The 16,702-nt window shown below is 49.8% G+C and overlaps 1 protein-coding gene across 2 annotated transcripts in view; it reads left to right on the top strand.

The window, feature by feature from the left end:
- Tbc1d16 (TBC1 domain family member 16) overlaps nt 1-16,702 on the top strand; it is a 77,096-nt gene that overhangs the window by 50,905 nt on the left and 9,489 nt on the right. For both annotated transcript variants that reach the window (XM_051181618.1, XM_051181617.1), the window contains exons 4-5: nt 15,140-15,301; nt 16,041-16,188. In XM_051181618.1, the coding sequence (XP_051037575.1) occupies nt 15,140-15,301; nt 16,041-16,188 (310 nt within the window). The remainder of the gene's footprint in view (nt 1-15,139; nt 15,302-16,040; nt 16,189-16,702) is intronic.

Raw genomic sequence — 16,702 nt, 5'->3', positions numbered from 1 at the left:
GGCTCCCTGCCCAGAGCCAGTGCCCGCGGACACAGAAGCTCCTCCACCATCACAAAGTTGCCTCAGTTTCCCTGTCTGACAATGAGTGTCCTGATGCCGTGTAGGAGGGACTGAATAACCCTGGGAAGGCTCTCTATTGAAGAGATGGTAAGGTCAGCAGTGACGGCTGGCCGTGGAGGACCAGCCAGCCGGTCATGAACGGTCAGTGCACACTGGCCCTCCATGCTTTTGGCTGGCCATCGCCTTGGGGAAAAGTTACAGGGATGCCTTTCTGGGAGCCAAGTAGCTGCTGTCACCCTGGATCCCAGAATTTCCTCCAGGCCACCACTCAACCCCTGGCAGTGCCGTGGTGAACCTGTGGACCCCAGAGGGAGTAGACGCGGGTGTCCCTGGGAACCACGGCTGTGCCCAGTGCTGTAGTGATAGCTTCTGGGTCGCTTGGGGCAGGTTTAGGGACATGGGGGACCGTGTGCCCACAGCAGTTGGGTTACATATCAGACTTATCTGTTGGTTACATATCTGTCTTCTATACTTCTGGGTGAACTCGCCCCTCTCCCCCTCCCCCTCCCCCTCCCCCTCCCCCTCCCCCTCCTCCCCTCATCCCTCCTCATCATTGTCATTCACTGATCCTTTGAAGTCAGAGGCTGGAACTTCTGAGAACATTCCAGTTGCCTCCACTGTCACTCTTTAAAGCAATCCCTTTGTCTCACCCTCGGAACACCTGGCTGGGTCAGGTGCCCCTTTCACAGGCGACTTGGAAGATGGGCTCCCAGAGAGGACCTGGCTTGGCAGAAATTCCTGCAGCACAGAGCTCAGCCAACCCCATGCAGCCCAGGGAGCTCGGGTTCCTGGTGGAGGTGGCTTTTCTGGGTGTCTGGAGACTTCTGAGTAATGCAACTAGTGGCCCCCCCCCCCCCCCCGCTGCCGATGGGGAATGCACAGGGCCAGAGAGGCTGAGCAGAACAGCTTTTCCCGCAAGTGTCTCTTTCCTAAAATGTGGGTGTCTTGGGAGATGCTCCAAGTGTGCTCAGGTCCTCCCCGGCAGAACTGGGGTTGGGTAGGAGGACAGCTTCCAAGGCCTGTTGTTGGTCTCCCTCTCAGGGCCTGCAGTGCTTCTGGAGCTGTACCACAAACCCGTTGTCCTCTCCCAGCAGTCCCCAAGCAGCAGGCTACGCCCCCCCCCACCCATTGATGGCGCCTACTGCTCATGTGTGTCATGCCTTGACCTCCACCAGGCCAAGGTGGAGGAAGACGAAGGTGGCCCTCTGGGGCAGAGAGAGGGGGACCCCTCTAATATACTCCCCCTTTTAACCAGGATGAAGTGAGCATAGCGACTACCAGTAGGGCTCCTTCACCTCTCCTCCCTGCCCCCGGTCCGGGCAGCCCCCACTCTGCTTCCTCTCTTGCGTTTGGTGCCTCTAGGGACCTCCTGTCAGTGGAATTGTGGGAGCTATCTTCACCCTGGACCTGGTCCTCTCAGCCTTGTGGTGCATCTCAAGTTTCCTCTCTTTCAGGCTCAGTGATGTTTGCATAGGTACCCTATAGTAATTACTTACGGGAGAAGTTTGGGTTCCCAGTTTGAAGGCACGGTCCATCACGGCAGGATGCCAGGCTGCTGGTCACACAATATTCACTATCAGGAAGCAGACAGGAGCAGGGGAAGTCTTCAGTGAACGTGTGTGGTTGACATAAGCATGGTCATGTCGAGGACCCTAGCGCCTCAGAACCACGGGGATGGCAAGACTTCCGCGATTCAGGCTTAGGGGAGCAGCTTTCCCCTGGTCCAACTTGGGATGTTGGCCATGTGAGTAGGAGATACCAATCACAGGTCGCTCCTTCCGGATGGCTGCTGCTGGAGGCCGTTCCCTCACCCGTCCCCTGGTCTGTGCTGTATGGGGACCTGTGTAGTTTCCCGGCCGCTGTCCTGTTGTTCTCCATCCGAGGGCGCAGCCCTCTCGATCCGAGCATTACTGTACCTGGCACTGTCATCTGTTTCCCGTTGCCCTAGGCAGCCAGTCCCAGAGCCACGCAGCTCCCAGTTCTCGTGCTTGGGTCATTTTCTCCCTGTTATCGTTGTTTGACCCCAGCCAGTGAGGTGGGGCTGTCCACAGTCAGGGTGGGTCTTCCTTCCTTGCTTAAACCTCTCCGAAAATACCCACATGGGCACACCCAGCAGTGTTGCCATGGTGATTGTAAATCCTGAGGCTGATATGGGATGAAGCACCACACTGTTCTCTGGTTGGCTGTGCACATTCAGGCTGTGTCTCGTATGTGGAGGCCAGAGGACGACTAGCAGAGGTGGAGTCTGTCTCTCATCTCATTATTCAGGTCCCAGGCAACAAGTTCCAGGCTTGGCGGCCAGTGCCTTACCTACCTCCCAGCCCCAGGCGCTGTATGCTGCCCGTTTGCCGTCCACCAGTGGACACCTGTCTGTGCCCAGTTTCTGGCACCTGGCAGCCACATGCTTGGGCACATCTGCCGACCCCAGTCCCCACTCCCCATCCCTTGGGTGCCACTTTGCAGGGCTTCTTGTCAGTAAAGCGCTTGCTGCTTTGCCAGCGTGGGGACTGAAGTTTGAAGTGGGTATAGCCGTGCTGACCTGTTACCCCGCCCTGAGCAGGCAGAGACAGGAGTTCCCTGGCCAGCCGCTAGTCTAGCCAGTTGGTAAACTGAAGGATCGGTGAGAGACTATCTCAAAAATTAAGATGGAGAGTGATTCTGGAGAAATACCTCCTGATGTCTACCTCCGGCCTCCACATGCTTGCTCATACATGTACACTGAGCACACACACACACTACACACACACAGACACCCCCCCACACACCACACAACACATAAATACTTCATATGTGGTACATACTCCACACACATTCCATACGTACTCCACATACACATATTCAACACTACACATATACACACTATACATACTACACATACATTCCCTTCACACACCACACACAGTATACACACATACGCACTGTACAGACATTCTATACACACTGTACATACATACACACTAAACTCATACTACACACACACACTACACAGAAACTACATACAGACATACTACACACACACACACACACACACACACACACACAGCACAGAGCCTCACCTGGGCCCTTCTTTGGCACACTCATTGACCCTAGTGCCCCCTTCTCTCCCCCAGTCTCATCCTCTCCACGTTCCTCAAGGCTGCTGGCATTACCCCATACTCCCGCCTCCAGGATAGAGCCCAACTCAGACTATTCCCTACCCATTAGCTGCCTCACCTGACTCTATGCTACACTCCCTGATTCTCTGACCTTCAGGGACTTTTGTTCCCTGGGTGTGGCCTGTCCTCACACTTTTCTTCCTGGCGCTGACCCTGCAAAGTCGTGATTGACCCACCAGATGGTTCCAGTTGAGTGTAAGATAAAGTAGCTTCCATTATCACTCTAGTCACCCTTCAGTATCACAAGGGATAGAGACCAGGACCCATGAACTTCCAGATACACCAGGCTAGCTGACCCATTGACTACGGATACACCAGGCTGGCTGACCCATTGACTATGGATACACCAGGCTAGCTGACCCATTGACTACGGATACACCAGGCTAGCTGACCCATGAACTTCCAGATACACCAGGCTAGCTGACCCATTGACTACGGATACACCAGGCTAGCTGACCCATGAACTTCCAGATACACCAGGCTGGCTGACCCATTGATTACGGATACACCAGGCTAGCTGACCCATTGACTACAGTTACACCAGGCTAGCTGACCCATTGACTACAGTTACACCAGGCTAGCTGACCCATTGACTACAGATACACCAGGCTAGCTGACCCATTGACTGTGGATACACCAGGCTAGCTGACCCATGAACTTCCAGATACACCAGGCTAGCTGACCCATTGACTACGGATACACCAGGCTAGCTGACCCATTGATTACGGATACACCAGGCTAGCTGACCCATTGACTACAGTTACACCAGGCTAGCTGACCCATTGACTACAGATACACCAGGCTAGCTGACCCATTGATTACGGATACACCAGGCTAGCTGACCCATTGATTACGGATACACCAGGCTAGCTGACCCATTGACTACGGATACACCAGGCTAGCTGACCCATGAACTTCCAGATACACCAGGCTGGCTGACCCATTGACTACTGATACACCAGGCTAGCTGACCCATTGACTACGGATACACCAGGCTAGCTGACCCATTGACTGTGGATACACCAGGCTAGCTGGCCCATTGACTACGGATACACCAGGCTAGCTGGCCCATTGACTACAGATACACCAGGCTAGCTGACCCATTGGCTTCCAGGGATTCTCTTGTCTGCCTCCAGTCTCATCCTAGGAGCCCTGTAAAGACATGTGCTGTCATGTCTTGACTTTATGTGAGATGTGGGGATTGAAACTCAGGTCTCCACGTTTACGTGGCAAGTCTTTGATTCACTGATCCTCTCCCTGGTCCTATTTTGTGAATTTCCAACCACACACACACACACAAAAAATGAATTTATTACTTGCAAGTATCAATCAGCTAACAAGTACAGAGGGGTAATTTAATGTGAAATTACTTGCTGCTTGAAGTCATTTCCACAGGACACCTGGCGGGGGCTGAGCTGAGTGACTCACCAGCAAGCCTAGTTCCTGTTCCCCTGGGGGCCATGTCTCACAGTAGGGCCAGGGATTGTTGCTTTTCCTCTTGTCTGGGTGATCCTTCCACCCCAGGACCTCTTCTTCCAAACAGCTGGTCCCTTCTGCTTCCCCACCCACAACCATGATGGGCGCCGATTCAACACGACTGCCTCATCCCCTGTCAGTAGGGAGCTACATATTGGGGACCATGGCCATTGTCCTGAGGTCAGGGGAGATGATCAGAAGGTTTTGTAGAATAGAAAAAAAATGTTTTCTGAGGTTAGCTTAGTTCAGGTAACTCAGGAGAGGGGGCCAGTGGACCTCTGTTGGGGATAATCCATGCAGTGTGGACCTGCTTCCATACTACGGTGGTACTCGGTGCATTCCTGAAGCTGTCTAATTCCAGAACTTCCCACCTCCCTGTGCCAGCTAACCATATCCCTTGCCCCCTTGGGCCACAGCAACCGGAGGCCTGTTTTCTCTCTCCTGATTTGCAAATCTGGATGTTTCATATTAATGTAATCATACCGTGTCTGCCTCTTTTTTTTTTTTTTTTTTTTTTTTTTTTTTTTTTTAATGTGGCTGCTAGGGTTTCAAATCCACATCCTCAGGCTTGCTTACCCACTAGGCTGTCTCCCCAGCCTATGAGCTAATCTTAGTAGGTGCTGTGAGAAATGCTCTAATATCTTTGTCTTGTGTGTGGGAATCTGGCTATCCCAGGGTGTTTCCTGAAGCCTCATCTCCCTCCTGGTGGATTGTTAGAATGTTCTCAGAACACATTGACTAACGCCAGGGCTCATGTCTGACTCTGGGCTCTGTTTCATTTATCCACGTTTTTCCATTCACTGGGATAACACCATCATGAAGACAGTGGCTCTGTAAGGTTTTGGGTTTAGGAAGGCCTTGCTTCCCTGTTTTCTTTCTTTCTTTCTTTCTTTCTTTCTTTCTTTCTTTCTTTCTTTTTTTTCTATCCTATCTCCTTCAAGTCCTTTGTGTTCCGTTTCGCTGTCAACCTGGCCATGTTTGCACAAAGGCAGCAGAGATTCATCACGGGATTGCTTTGTCCCTGGATGGATTCTGGGTATGTCCATCACCCAGAAGGGAGCCTTCCCCATATTTTTATAGCCCGTGTGTGGCTCTGCGGACACCTTGGCCTCCCCTTCTTAGTCCCCAGAACTGTGAAGATTCACTCTGTGGTTCCCAGGGGGCCCTGGTGGCCGTTTCTAACCACAGCCCTAGGAAACAAATATGGGAGAAGAGGGAAGAAGAGCTGGGCTGGCTGGGTAGCCTGTGGGAGCCACGCTGAGGGCGGGGTTCCAGGTGACCACGGGGACTGGAGGCCGATTTGGAGTGTGCAGGGAGAGGGGAGGAGTGGCATGCCCTGTTTTCAGGCCAGATGTGTTATTTGGACAGAATGGGCTCCTCTCCGGCAAGACCAGTCTGCGGAGCCACGTGGCCACCCGTCCTGTGCACTGTTTGCCATGTGTGACATGTGGAGACACTGTTGATGTCTTTCGTTCATGAACAGGGCTAGTGAAGTCACTCAGGTCTGGGGACTGAAGAACTGCAGCTGTGGCGACAGCTTAGGGTCCCTACACGTCTCCACCCCTCTTCGCCTCTTGCGTCTGAGACAAGGTCTCCTGTAGCCCGGGCTTGAACTTGCTATGTATGTAGCTGAGGATGAACTTGAACTCCTGAGCCTCCTGCCTCCACCTCCCCTGGAGCTGGGTTTGCAGGCCTGGTTCCTTTTCCTCCTTTTATAAATTATAGATTTGTTTTCTAATATAAATGGAAATTCAGGCTTCCCATAAAACAAACAACAAAGATAAGAATGTAGCAGATTAGCTTGGTGTTTCTGACAATCACAATGATACACTGTTCCCATTAGGAAACCTGCGCAAATAAAGAAGATGATGGGCACAAACTCTAATTGTACCATCTAGAGACACCCATTATCGCAACATTCATGGCATACGTATGTAGATAAATCTGTAAGGTTAGATTATATATGAAGCCATGTTGGCAGCACCGGCTCTCATTTTCCTCGTGTGATATATACTGTGAAATTTTCTCTGGTTATTAAATACTTTCATGAAACTTTTTATAACAGCTTGGTGGTGTGGCACCATATAACCTTGCCACAATATACGAAAATAATTCCTCGTGCTTGGAATTTGATGGTGACAGTAGGTTGATATTGGTGGGTGTTTGAAACCCTCTATTGGAGGCTGGAGAAGTGGCTGGGGGTGGGGGTGGAGAGCACTTGGTGCTCTTACAGAGGATCCAAGTCTGTTTCACAGAATTCATGTCGGCAGCTCACAACTGCCTGTAAAGCTTGTTTCCCAGAATTCATGTCGGCAGCTCACAACTGCCTGTAACTCCAGCTCCAGGGGAGCAGATGCTGTCTCTGGCCTCTGCAGGCACTGCATCCGTGTGAGCATCACACGTGCATACACACCTGCACGTGAGCACACACACATCTGCACACACACACATGCACACACACCTGCACATGCCCCCCCACATACTTGCACACATACATGCACATACACACACCTGCACACACACCTGCACGCACGCACACACTCACACACACACAAACACACACACACACACACATACACACACACACACATGCCTAATTAAAAATAAAGTGAACCAGGCTGAGGAAATGACTTAGTGGTTAAGACCCTGGTGTGATTCCCTGAACCCACATGACAACATCTGTAACTCCAGTTCCAGGGGATCCAATTCCTTCTTCTGGCTTCTGAGGGTACTGTATATGGTGCAAAGACATACATGTAGGCAAAACACGCCTACACATAAAATATTAAAAAAATAAATAAAGTGATAAAAAATAAAATCTTTCCCAAAAGGTCCATTGGACTGTCACTGCTGTTCAGCAACCTTTGCATTCTGAAGTGTTCAGTCTGGCGGTTTTGCATCTATAGTACGTAGCTCTATGGCCTCACTGCACCCCACATAAGGGCACGTCCTTCTGGGTTTCCTGGTATCCTCCAGGTCCCTGCGCCAAGTGACTCACCTGCAGCCTGGCAGCAACGGTGCAGACAGGCCCAGCGGCACAAGCAACAAAGGGGGAAAGTAGGTAAACCGGGACGCGAAGGATTTTTTTTTATATCGTTTTGTTTTTGAGTTTGTACACCAAATACAAAGAAAAATGAAACCTACAGAGTGCAAAACAAAAGCAGAACAACAGAAACCCTTAGAAATCACGTATCCAATAAGAGACAGCTTTCCAAGATGCGTAGACTCTCTAAAGACCAAAAAGGAGGCATTTCCCTAAAGATACTCAAACAGCCACCTAGCAGGGATGCGGGAGCCACCGAGGAGAGCGAGCTAAAGCTGTGGGGAGGACATCTACTCTGCAAGGCTGCTGTGAATATAAAAGCAGAGGCCATCGGGGCTGCTAGTGAGAGGACCCTCTGCTGTGGGAATGGGGGTGGGTGGTGCTTCCTCAGAAAATCTGAAAATAGAACAACGCAGCAAGCCCTCCTCAGGGCTTGTGCCTGGGAGGCTGGAGAGCAGGGGCTGAGGGGGTGCTTGTGTCCAGAGATCATCGAGCACGAAGTGGACAGGTGAATGGACAAAAGCGGCCAGCCCACACCCCGGAATGTCACTCAGCCTTGGAATGGGTGCATAGTGGGCCAGCCTTCATGATTGTGTGCTCAGTGAAACAACACTCTTGTCACAGAGGGATGAGAGCCGCGTCGGCCGCCCAGGTTCACGCACACAGACGATGTTGCAGGGGACCCAGAAGGCTGGGAATGGTAAAGTTTCATAGATGTCACAGCACCTCTGTTCTATACAAGCATGTGTTCAGGGGGAGGCTGGTAGTGAGTGCACAGTACTGTGAGTAATTTAGAACCATTGAAAACTACTCAAAAATGCATAAATGAGGGGCTGGAGAGATGGTTTGGTGTAGTGAGATAATTCTGTGGCACTGACCACGCCCATTTAGGGGGTGGAGCCATGGGCGGAGTGACCTGTGGAAGGAGGTCGGAGGGGGCCAGGAAAGGCGCTCTCTCTCTCTGGCCTGACTCGGACAGGAGAGGATCCGGTTGAATTTCCTGGTGTTCATCTGTCTAGGTTGTAAGTTATTTCTCCCTGAATAAACATCTATTTGGCCTATTTGTTTATCCTGATCCTTATTTAACCGCGTTAGTTTGGTGGTTAAGAGCACTGGATGTTCTTGCAGGGAACCTGGGTTCGATTCCCAGCACCCTCGTAGAGGTTCACACCTGGCTGTATTTCCAGTTCTTTCAGATCCAGAGCCCTCTTTTGACCTCCAGGTAACAGACCTGCATGTGGTATGCAGATATACATACAGGCAAAACATGCCTACACATAAAATTAACACATCTAAGTAATGCTTATGACCGGAAACTTTATGATACTTTGACACAGCAACAGCAACATTGGAAGTTGGGTTTGTACTAACAGACCTGTGGTCCCAGCTACTCAGGAGGCTAACACCAGAGAACTGAACTTCAGAACAGCCTGGGAAACTCAGTAAGACCCTGTCTCATAGTAGAAGGTCATAAGCAGGCTGGGGTGTGGCTCTGTGGCAGGGTACTTGCCTGGGGATGTGGGTCCGATCCTCAGTAGCACACATGCACGCACGCACGCGCACACGCACACACACACACACACCACATACATGCACGCACGCACGCACGCGCGCGCGCGCACACACACACACACACACCACATACACGCACACACGCACGCGCACACACACACACACACACCACATACACCACTTACTTATACATACACACCGTACACACACATTGTTGTTTCTGTCACTTTGGGATTAGTTAATTGGGTACATTTGTATGCAGATGGCATTATGGCATTACGCAGTGTATGTACTCTGTTTGGGTCTGGCTTCCTTTGCTCAGCTTAACCATTTTGCAGGGTGCTGTGTGGTCCAGCCTTTGTCACTGAACCCCTTCCATGACGTAAGTACCACATGGTTAATCCTTTCAGCTGGGTGGCTCTGGCTCTTGGTTCTCATAGGATACTGCAGCCCCCCCCCCCCCCCCGTCATTTGTGTGTTTCCAGACAGCACCTAGGAGCACTGTGTCTGGTTACAAAAGCTAGGGTCTTGTTGGCCCAGGCTTCCCATGAACCTGCAATCCTCCTGCCTCAGCCGCCCTACGATCAGGTTAAAAAACTTGTGTAGTCATGTCTGGCTCATACTGTGTTTTGAAGAGTCCCTTATAAATACTCAGGGCGGTGGGCAGTGCTGGAGTACGTTCTTTAGTCCCTGTACTTGGGAGGCAGGGACAGGCAGATCCCTGTGAGTTAGAGACCAGCCTGGTCTACAAGAGTTAGTTCCAGGACAGGCTCCAAAGCCAAACCCTGTCTTGAAAAACTTAAAAAAGAATAAAAATAAAAGTAAATATTCAGGGCACAAGTTCAGTTGGATGTATTTTGTGGGGATTCTCTCTCAGGCTGTGACTGTCTTCCTTTTTTCCTTTGGTGGGTGTTTTCTGATTTATTACCTTTGTGGTTTGTAGGGCCAATGTCTCAGATAACAGAAAATCTTGCAGATTTCTGATACAAGGCCTTAGGATTTTAGGTTGTTTTATTTTTAAAAATTATGATTATATGTTAAAATTAAATTTTAATTTATTAATTTGTATGTTTGTGTGTTTTCTTGGGACTGTACAGGGTTAGCAACTGTGTTTGTGTGTGTGTGGGGAGGTTAGAGGGCAAGATACAGGAATCAGTTTTCTTTCCGCCATGTGATCCCATGCATCAAACTCAAGTTTTCAGGCCAGGGGCAAGAAACTTCACCTGCTGGGCCATCTCATAGACTCATTCAAGATGGTTGTGGTCAGGGAGTTTTCTAGAAGTTTTATCATTTTCAGGTTTATGGTCTGTATCCAATTTGAGTTAATTTTGGGCTGTGACATGAAGAAGTTGACCTTAATTTCTCTCATAGAGACATCTGGTCGACCCAAGCCATTGGTGAGCATGTGGACATGGTGTGTGTCTTCACCCACTGACTTCTTTGATTTTTCTTGGCAGCCGTTTGGATTTCAGTGTGGGGGTCTTAACTGTGTGATCTGTTGATGCAGATCCCAGATAGTCTCCGGACCGTTTTGTGGATGTATGTATATGTGTTTGATGCGCACGTGTGTGTTCCCACATGCATGCACTCGGAGGTTGACATCTGGTGTCTTTCTTGATTGCTGTCCTCTTTATTTACTGAGTCAAGGTCTCTCACCAAACCCAGTGCTCCCTGATTCTGCTTGGCTAGCTAGCTAGCTCGTTCCAGGAATCTCTTCTCCACTTCCCAAGCACTGGGGTGATGTGGAGTTTTATGTGGGTCTGGGAGCCCAAACTCTGGTGCCTGTGTTTCTATGGCAAAACTTTATCTACTGAGCCATCTCTTCCAGCCATGGCTTTAATTCTGGTGTAAGTTAAATGTGTTGTTTCATTTCCCACTTATGCCTTGATGGTCCAAGGATGCAGTCCATTTTTCTCTATTATCCATGCAGCCTATAAACTCGCTCAGTGCACTCACTGGTTCTAAGAGTTGTTTTACAATTCCCCAGAGATGCTTCATATAAACAGTAACATCCTCTGCCAGCTCGGACCATTGCACTCCCCCCCCACACACACCCCAGTTAGTGTGACTCCCCCTCTCTCCTTCTCCTGTCATATGCAGAGGCGAGGTGGATCCTGGAGGATACAGGGTATCAGTAGAAGCCTGTACCGTTACCTTGCTCCTGGCTTGTTAATTTTATTTCCATATTTATTTATTTATTTTATTTATATGAGTGTTTTGCCAACATGTATATCTGTGTATCATGTGCATGTCTGGTGCCCTAGGAGGTCAGAAGAAGATGTTGGATCCCCTAGAACTGGAATTACAGATGGTTGTGAGCCATCACATAGGTGCTGGGACCTGAACTCCAGTCTACTGCAAGAGCAACTCATATTCTTTCTTCCACTGAGCGGTCTCTCCAGCCTCAAGTTCCTCGGTTTTTTTTTTGGGGGGGGGGTCAATTCTGTTCTTCTCCACTGAGTCTGATGCTAACTGTAGACTACACAGCGTCCCTAGTTTGTGTGCTTTGTCAATTTTGCCAATAGAATGCTCCGTATCTATCCATGCATGTGATTTTGTGACTGTGCTCTTTGAATTAATTGCTGGAAAAATTAGGTCAGTCTCCTACATTCCTCTAAGCTGAGCCAAAGTGTTCTGAGAACCCTGGGCTTCAGTGTACACACACACACATACACACACACATATTTGTTTTCCTGTTTGATTGGTTTTTGAGACAGGGTGTCAGGTAGCCCACTCTGGCTTCAATTTACTGTGTAGCCAAAGATGGCTTGAGCTCTTGATCCTCTTGCCTTTGCCTCTCAAGTTCTGGAAGTATGAACATATGCCACCCCTCCTGGCTTAGATTTCAAATACACACACACACACACACACACACACACACACACAGAGAGAGAGAGAGAGAGAGAGAGAGAGAGAGAGAGAGAGAGAGAGAGAGAGAGAGAGAAGAGGATGGCTGATCCCCTGAAGCTGGAGTTACAGGGACTTGTAAACTACCCAATGTGGGTGCTGGGAACTGAACCTGGGTCTGCTACAAGAACATTATTTACACTTAATTGATGAGCCATCTCTTCGGCTCTGGCTAAGATTTTATAATCTTTGAATTATCACCAATTTAATGCCCACCCCAGACCGGTCTCTTTTGCACTGGAATTCACTTTATTACTGTAGGCATGAACAGAATGTGCATATGTATTCTCCAGGGAATGCTCTTCCCTTCTGACACTCTCCTGTGTAGTGCTCACTTCTGTAATTTATATGCATTTTAATATATTAACAATATTAATTTTACCATATGCAATGTGTGGACGGTTCAATTTTGCTATTATTATCATTATCGGTTAATATCCATCCATTTGTTCTTTTGAGATAGCCTCTCAAGTAGCCTAGGTTAGCCTCAAACTCACAGCATAGCTCACTGACACCTCATAGCTGGCCTCAGACTCCTGACCCTCCTTCCTCCATTTCTGGAGTGCAGGGACTGTGGGCTTGCACCATCACACCTGGCTTGATAGATTTTTAGCTTGATAGTTTCAGGTTCACTGCAGAGATTTCCCAAATGTCCTTGGTCCCTTAGGGATCAAGCCGCCCCAGCGTCAACATCAGCCATCACACAGTGGATGGACATACATGAATGGATCATTGTCATCTGGAAGCCCACAGTTTGCACAAGGCATTGTCTTGCTGTTGTGTGTTCTCTGGGTTTGGGCGAATGTGTAATAACCTTGTGGTGTCATACAAAGGGTTGTATTGTCTTGTGCTCCACAGTCCGTGTCTCCTCTCCACCAGCCCCTGGGTAACCACTGATATTTTAACTGTCTGCATAGCTCTCCTTTTCCTGAATGTCACCACGTTGACATTAAAACAGGAAACCTGCTCATATATATAACCATTGTTTTTCAAAAACCTCTTACCTCCTCCCACTCCCAACTCCCAGGGACCAGCAGGGGCCTCCTGCCTGCACCTGGCTCAGCATTTTGTTCTGTGGGGTTCTGGGAGGTTGTGGAGGTGTTGGAAGATGTTACTGCAACACAATGGTATAATGTTGCACACACTTAGCAATACGGTGCAGGGTGTGGTAGGAAGCTGCATTTGGCAGACTCTCACCTAGACTGTGGACCAGGGCTTTTACAGTGCGCATCAGCAGTAGGACTGGGCACATCCTGGATCTATGGGAGGACCCTGCTGGCCTGACTTCCTGACAGATTATGAAGGAAAGCCGTATCATAAACAGCCTGGCCTTCTGGGGACTGAAGGGTTTAAACAGCCCTGCTTTCTCCTCAGTGGCTGAGAGAGGAGGGGCTGGACCCAGGCTTCCCAGGGAGCTGATTCCTTGGTGGTTTATACTAGCAGAGAACAGCTACTGACTGTGGAGACAGTACAGGGCCACACACTGCCTCCTGCCTGCCTTTGCTCGGCTCATACCCAGGCTATTGCTTGCAGAACTTACTGCTAGATATCCAGACCAGGATTTAACCAGAGATGCCCAGAACTGTATAATAAAATATTTTGCAAAAGACAATGTAAATGATTCATAGATTAGAAAAACAGTGGAATGATAGGGTGCTGTAGCCATACAGCACATTCAAAGGACAGAGCTCAGGTTCTAATCTTAGTTCCACTACTCACAAGCTGTATGGCCTTGGGCAAATTACCCAGCCCTTCTGGGCTTCAGTTCGTGTGCTGTAAAAACACGCGAGAGCTGGACAGTGATGACGAGCACCTTTAATCCCAGCACTCGGGAGGCGGAGGCAGGCGGATCTCTGTGAGTTCGAGGCCAGCCTGGTCTACAGAGTGAGCTCCAGGACAGCCAGGGCTACACAGAGGAACCCTGTCTCAACCAAAAAAAAAAAAAAAAAAAAAAAAAAAAAAAAAGAAAGCACAAACATGAGGGCAAGGGAGAGGGCTTAGTGGGTGAAATGCTTGCTGCACACTCACAAGGACCTGAGTTTGATCCCCGGCACTTACATTAAAAAAGCCTGGCCTGGTGACCTCAGCATTGCGGGAAAACAGACCAGAGGAACCCTGGGACCTGTGCTGGACGGACAGCCAGTGTGGCCAATCAGTGAGCTTCTAAGGTTGTTGAGAGATCCTGAGAGGTGGAGGAAGATTCCGTGTTAGTGACTCTGGCCTTGACACACACTTTCATACATGTACACGTGCACACACACCCATATCCTCATGTCATTACACAAGGCATGTAGGTAATGTTAGTAGCCCATGCATTTCCTCATATAAACATTGTTTTTCAGAAACAAAGAAGAAATTTAAACCCACGTAGAAGCTCCACGCTAAGACAGTGACGGGGCAGCCACCCTTCACAGGCCCCAAGGGACCGAGCACTTCACAATTGTTTGTTCCGTACCTATCCTTGTTATAAATAAGACATGGAGGCTCCAAAAGGCTTGGTAACTGGCCTCTGTTCACTCGGGAGGTGTGAGCTCTGGTCTTGAGTGCCATGCTAACAACTTCCTACATATACCAAGGTACGGGGGAGTCTGCTCATGAAAAACAAACAAACAAACAATTTTCCATTCAAACCAAAGTATCTCTATGCACAAATATCACTATGCACAAAGTATCACCATACACAAATATCACTATGCACAAAGTATCACCATGCACAAATATCACTATGTACAAAGTATCACCATACACAAACATCACTATGCACAAAGTATCACCATGCACAAAGTATCTCTATGTACAAAGAGTAACAGGATCAGCACACTCATTTGTTCATTCATTAGCATATGGGGCACAGCTTCCAGCAAAGTGTGTTCCATCATGTCCTATGTGTTTAAGCTCGGGGTGTATGTTACATGCCCCTCCTCCATCTTTCCCCTGGGCTGGTGTATCGGAGAGATGAGAATCCTCACACCACCTGCTCTGCCAGCTCCCCCTCTAGCTCGGATGCCAACCTGCGGTTCCCTGACAGCAATGGCCTCCTGCAGACACCTCGATGGGATGAGCCACAGCGGGGATGTGCCCTGGAACAGATTTGTGGTGTGTTCCGTGTGGACCTCGGCCACATGCGCTCCCTGCGACTCTTTTTCAGGTAAGAACCTCTACCTCCTGGAAGCATGTATGCAAATTTGTGCAAGTATGTGTGCCTGCATGTATGTTCATGCGTGCATGCATATGCACACATGTGGGGACACACATAGCCATGTGCATTTCCAGCCTCATGGGCAGCAAAAGGCTGCAACTGGTCTGGTAGATACTAGCGTTGTCTCCCTCCCTGATCGCACTCAAGGCTACTGCCTGAGTCTGTCCCCAACACCTTCAGGAAAGAAAGCCCCCTCCAGGTGCCGCTGCTCTGCTGGGCACTGCAGGCTGCTGTGTGTCATTTGCACGGTTGGTGCTGCACTGGCCCCTGGATGGAGGTGGCCTTTCCTTCATAGACCCCAGTTGCTGCCTTCTGTCTATGGTTTCCCACATCAACCCAAGTCAGCACCCACCAAAAATCCCTTGTAGGAATCCCGAGGGTGCTGAGGTGGTCTGGTGACAGCCTTGAAGGTGATTTCAGGAAGCCCTCTCTTGTGGCCCCTTCTGATGCAGTCATGAGGGTAGAGGTTGAGTAACCCCCTTCAGGGTCCTCTGGCTCCAGGTGCCTTTGCTTCCTAGGCAGGGGTGGTGCTGAGTTTGGTTGACACTGCTCCCCTCACACAGGCAGCCAGACTCCGTCAGGACTCACTTTTTCCTGCCTGAGGTGGCTGACAGTGTGCTCTGATTAAACTCAGAAATCAAAACCCGTGTTAACACGCTCATCCCTCCCCCACCCTACTGCCCTTCAGTGACGAGGCTTGCACGAGTGGCCAGCTGGTGGTGGCCAGCAGAGAGAGCCAATACAAGATTTTCCACTTCCACCACGGCGGCCTGGACAAGCTCTCCGAGGTGTTCCAGCAATGGAAATTCTGCACGGAGACACACCTCAGGGACCAGGTAGCCCGGCTAAGAGTGGGGCGCACATGGTTGCTGGGGATGAGGGGGTGAGGGGTACAAACGCCTCTCTCAGGCCTGGGACCGTCCCAGGGTACCTTGCTCCAGGGACTGTCCTCTGAGGACTGTGGCATTTGGCCAGGTGTGGCTTGCAACAGCGTCTGACAGCGATGTGCTTGGGGGTTGAAATGTGTGCCCAGGCCTTTCTGAAAGTGACTCTGAACACTCAAAGACTCGTGTTTTGATGCGGCTTCCTGCCATATTTTGCTCGATCTGCATACAGACGTAGTAAGCGCCTTTAATCACCTGTTTAAGATACTGTGTGTGCTTATTAGAACTGGGGGCTGACTTTACAGCCCTACCCGCAGAGCCTCCTGCCGGCCCCCCTTATTACGATAGAGGCATGTGCCCCCCTGCATGGAGCAACCTTTGATTTTTGAATTAAATGTCAGCTGCGGCTTCGCCCTGGACTCGTGACCGCGCATGGAGACAATCTGACAGGCTGGCTCCCCTGCTC

This window comes from Phodopus roborovskii, unplaced genomic scaffold, assembly GCF_943737965.1.
Source record: "Phodopus roborovskii unplaced genomic scaffold, PHOROB, whole genome shotgun sequence".
In the NCBI taxonomy this organism is placed as follows: domain Eukaryota; kingdom Metazoa; phylum Chordata; class Mammalia; order Rodentia; family Cricetidae; genus Phodopus; species Phodopus roborovskii.
The sequence above is the reverse complement of the archived record's forward strand: the minus strand, read 5'-3'. Positions and strand labels throughout refer to the sequence as shown.